Below are 4,874 nucleotides of genomic sequence, written 5' to 3'. Positions count from 1 at the left end.
CTGCTTTCTACTGTTACTAGGACAACTTGTACCAAGGGGAAGTTTTGTTTAGCTTTAGTCTTTAGCTCCTGGCTTTCCAGGTTTCCATCCACCATCAGGCAGACTCGTGGGAAAGATCAGGAAACACAGCTCTTCACCTCATGCCATGCAAAAGGAAAGGACTATCCATCACATTCCAGCTGTGGCAGGCAGGGGACACACAAACTTTAACTGTGGGACCTCACAGTCCAAGAACAGCATTGCCCTTGTAAATTTGGTGGTGGACTCCTAAGTACTGTGTTCTATTTTGCCTAATTTTAATACACTAAAAACAATAACAAAAACTTGGGCAGTGGTGGTGTATGCACTTAATTCCAGTCCTTGGGGAGGCAAAGGCAGAGGGATCTGAGTTCAAGGCCAGCCTGGTCTACAGAGAGAATTCCAAGACAGCCAGGGCTACACAGAGTAACCCTGCCTTGAAAAAGCACAAAAACCCAAAAGTCAGCAGCAACTACCTTTACCCAGTTTGTAGGAAGTCTGTGTATACTTTTGACTCAAAGTTACTTCAGTAATAAAGTGTAGTAGTTTGAGTTGGGACCTTGATCATCTGGTCAAAGTCTTGTGCCTTTGTTCCCCTTTTGTGCATACGCTTGTTTTACCTGCCCTTTCTTTACTTTTTCACTTCACCTAAATGACTATAATCTTTAAGAATTGTATGTGGAATTAAATACAGGTAATTATCCCGGTGAAACACTAAAGCAAACAAAACGTTTTTAAAAACAGCTGCGCAGTGAAGACGCATGCCTTTAGTCCCAGCACTCAGGAGGCAGAGGCAGGTGGATCTCTGAGTTGGAGACCAGCCTGGTCTGCAGAGTGAGTTCCAAGACAGTGCCAGGAATGTTACACAGAGAAACCTGGTCTCGAAACACCATCCCTTTCCCCCACCCCCGCCCCCCAAAAAGACTGTATGCTGGTTGACTGACTAGTTAGTGCTTTCTTTAATCTGGAGCACCAGAACTGGCACCAAGGATCGTACCCAAGGCGCACAAAGTAGTCAAGAGCCGTTAAGTACCACCGTACACTCCCAGCCCCATCCTAGGGTGGTTGGAGCTTTCCCTCCAAATCTCTCTGCACGGCTTTTTGGGAGACTCCAGCTTCGGATATTCCAGGTCGAATCAGACATCCTGGTTAGGACTAGCTCTACCACGTTCTTCTCCCTTTTCCCTCAGCAAAGTCGCCTGCTGCTTCACCCAGGCTTGAGAAATCCCACCTCAAGCAACAAAACGCAGGCGTTAGCGTCCCGCTCCTCCTCTCCCCGCCCCGCCCCGCCCCGCCCCGCCCCGCCCCGAACTCGCCCCTCTCCATCCCCTTGCCTCCCGGAACCCGCCCAGTCGCTTCTGTCCATCAAAGCGCCTCTAGTGGGCGGGGCTCGCTGCCGTAGGGACCTGAGACGGCCATCCGGAGCACGATGGCGGCTGCAGGGTCTGAATCTCTGCGCGTGGGCTTCGTGGGCGCAGGCCGCATGGCGGAGGCCATTGCTCAAGGCCTCATACGAGCAGGTGGGGAGGCGATGTCTAGTTGGGGGGCTTTACTGTGGGAAGAGCCCTTAAGCCTCGGCGGGAGGGGCACACATGGTTCACCCAAGGGCTAGTGGGGTGAACTCGCCCTGTTCTTGGATGGACCCCTACGGTAGCCTTCCATCAAGGTTTCCAGGGTCCCTGAGTGAGCCGGCAGCCCTTTTCTCAGGAGGGTGGGTGGATGGGCGAGCCAGGCGTGGTGCGGAGAAAAAAAATAGCCCAGCTTATTTTATTTAACGCTGATGGTATTGAATTAAAGATGTATTGAATTAAAGAAAATTGCCATTAACTTCATTCGTGACTTCTTTGTCGGGGTTTTGCTTGTTTGTTCTCTCCCCCCCCCCTTATTTTTCGAGACAGGGTTTCTCTGTGTCGCCCTTGCTGTCCTGGATTCCCTTGGTAGACCAGGCTGACCTTAAACTCAGAGATCCTCTGCTTCCCGAGGTTAAAGGCATGAGCCACCACTAGTGAGCTCACTTTTGACTTATTTCCTTAACGTGACTGTGATTTTATAGTTCCATATGTGGCGCGAACCAATTTTGTCTTAGATTGGACTGGCTTAATGCCAAGTTGAGTGTCCAACTTCCTGGCCTCCTCCTCCTGTCTCTTACTCTGTTTTCTGTTCACGCATCAACTCCACTTTCAGAGGTGGGCAGCTGTGTGGGAGGAAGAGGATTGGCTCTGTGGACTGGAGAGTGTCTGCCACCCCTGGGATGTCTTCTCTAGAGCCCACAATACCTTGAATGTCAAGGTCACAGTGTCTCCACCCGTACCAGGTGTCTGCAGCGTGCTTGAGGGTGGGTTGAGAAGGGAGGCAAACTCTTTGAGGCTGAGGACTGCTGGTACATAGCAGGGGCTGTCAATACTGGCCTGACTACTGTACGGTGTTTAGAAGACTACGTACAGATTGCAGGTAGAGGAAGTTGGTGACCTTTGGCTCCCTGCTTTCGGTTGTACTTCAAAGTCCAGAGCGGCATGATCATTAGAGAGTGGCTTCCTACAAGTCTCACGGTGTATACATGTAAAACCTGGCAGTTCACCTGCCTCTTGGTGCTTTCCTGTCACTGATATGATTAGCAGCCTCTGTGTTCAGGTTGTGGGGTACGCTTCCACCTGGCCCAGTCTTCCTACTTCTACACCCTCCAAAAACATGATTTCCACCAAACAGGCATTTAGTCTCCCCAAAACATCCCAGCACACTTGCCCTGTTGCAAGGGAGCTTCTCCCCTGTCAGGTCTTTATCAGATAAGCTAATTTTTTAAAAAGATTATTTTATATGTGTATTTTGTGCACTGTGTGTGTGTGTGTGTGTGTGTGTGTGTGTGTGTGTGTGCTTGGTGCCTGTGGAGGCCAGAGGAGGGCACTGGCTCCACTGGAGGTGGAGTTATGGATGATTGTCATCGCCATATGGGTCCTGGGAAACTATCCCAGGTCATCTTCAAGAGCCGCAAGTATTCTCAACTGCTGAGCTGTCTCTCCAGACCCTTTACTAGCTATGTCCCTATGCAGGCTGCTGCTCCAGGCCTGGTGTTCCTGCAAAGATTTTGCATTTGACCAACAGACCTAAGTGCACCAGTCAGCTGCCCCTTCCCTGAAAGCAGGGACCCATGGGCTTTGTGTCTGTTCAGGATCAGGCAGGTTCCTGGCCCCAGTATCCAACAGCTGTGTTGGTAATGGCATTCAAATACAATTCACTTGATTGCCCAGCAGCAAAGACAAGCATCCCTGCTGTGATCCTAAGGAGCCTCCGGCTAACAATGGCCTAGGCAAGCTCTTTCCTATCTTCCCAGCCCTCACCAGCTTTTGGCTTTCTATCCAGGCAAAGTGGAAGCGAAGCAAGTGCTGGCCAGTGCACCAACAGACAAGAACCTCTGCCACTTCAGGGTGAGTGAGACTTAGGGGCTTGTCCTTCTGAAGCATTTTCAGGGCCAGGTATGGCTGAAGGTTTGAGATGGCTTGATTTGTCCTGGAGAAGGAGAGGCCAAAGGCCAGGAAAAACTTCTGGAAGACTAGAGCAGATTGTGTTCCTGTGTGGGGTAGTTGTGGACACTAATTAGGAGGGAAGGTTCCAGGGCTGCAGAGATAGCTCGGTGGTTAAGAGCACTGATTGCTCTTCCAGGGGACCCAGGTTTAACTCCCATCACCTACATGGCAGCTCACAACTGTCTGTAACTCCAGGATCCAGCACCCTCCCATAAACAGGCATACAGGCAAAACACCAATAAAATAAAAATAAATTTTAGGAGGGAATGTTCCAGAAGGTAAATCTTGGACTCTGTGAGGCTCAGGGCCATTGAGTTTTTCTTAGGCATTTGAGAGGATGACTGGTATAGACATTTGTAACGACAGAGGCCTGAGGGAACCATGGGATGTAGGATGATGGAGGGCACACAGGTGGGTAGGATCTCTCCTTACACAGCCTCATTCCTGGCGTTGGTGTCTGTGCAGGCTCTGGGTTGCCAGACCACTCACTCCAACCAGGAAGTGCTGCAGAGCTGTTCACTTATCATCTTTGCCACCAAGCCTCAGGTTCTGCCAGATGTTCTGGCAGAGGTGGCCTCCGTCGTTACCAGTGAGCACATCGTGGTCTCTGTGGCTGCTGGGATCCCTCTGAGCTCGCTGGAGGAGGTGAGTAGTCTGAGTATGAAATAGGCTCTGCCGGCCGTGTGTGGGAGGCAGATAGCATCCCAGACCACCTCCAGAGGTCGTCAGTTGGCCCACCAGGATTAGGTGGCTGGGGCTGTGTTCTGCCACTGTGCCTGGGGAGTGGTGTCTAGAGACTGCATTTAGTTGAGGTGTTTGCCTAGCAAGCCCGGTCTCAGGATACCTGACACTAAGCTCTCTTTTGTCCAGCTGCTGCCCCCGAAAACACGAGTGTTGCGAGTCTCTCCCAATCTACCTTGCCTAGTCCAGGAGGGGGCGATGGTGATGGCCCGGGGCCACCATGCCAGGAATGACGACGCTAAGCTCCTACAGAACTTGCTGGAGGCCTGCGGGCAGTGCATAGAGGTTCCTGAGTCCTACGTAGATATCCATACCGGCCTCAGTGGCAGTGGTGTGGCCTTTGTGAGTACGTCTTCCCCCTACCCTCAAAGGCCCTGCTCTCAAGGTCTCAGAGTCAAGCCTTGGGGCCTCAAGTGGTCCATGAGCCACCAGTGAGCTCTGCTGTCTCAGAACATCGTGCTTTGTTGGACCATCGAGGCTGGCCACTTTACCAAACTCTGGGTTTAGGCCTTAGAGCTTTAGGTATCTGTGACCACATTCAGGGCCTTCTTTCTCATGGTTCTGAGCCAGTGGTTCTCAACCTTCCTAATGCTA

General features: G+C 51.4%; 1 protein-coding gene across 1 annotated transcript in view; it reads left to right on the top strand.

Moving 5' to 3' along the window:
- Nucleotides 1–1,385: 1,385 nt before the first annotated feature.
- The window catches only part of Pycr3 (pyrroline-5-carboxylate reductase 3), a 5,179-nt gene continuing 1,690 nt past the window's right edge, over nt 1,386–4,874 (top strand). Inside the window, exons 1-4 of the mRNA XM_005354067.2 lie at nt 1,386–1,538; nt 3,376–3,440; nt 4,005–4,184; nt 4,410–4,622. Coding sequence (XP_005354124.1) covers nt 1,448–1,538; nt 3,376–3,440; nt 4,005–4,184; nt 4,410–4,622 — 549 coding nt within the window. The 5' untranslated portion in view covers nt 1,386–1,447. The remainder of the gene's footprint in view (nt 1,539–3,375; nt 3,441–4,004; nt 4,185–4,409; nt 4,623–4,874) is intronic.

Source organism: Microtus ochrogaster, chromosome 15 (genome assembly GCF_000317375.1).
Source record: "Microtus ochrogaster isolate Prairie Vole_2 chromosome 15, MicOch1.0, whole genome shotgun sequence".
NCBI lineage: Eukaryota > Metazoa > Chordata > Mammalia > Rodentia > Cricetidae > Microtus > Microtus ochrogaster.
This window is presented reverse-complemented; position numbering and strand designations above follow the sequence as displayed.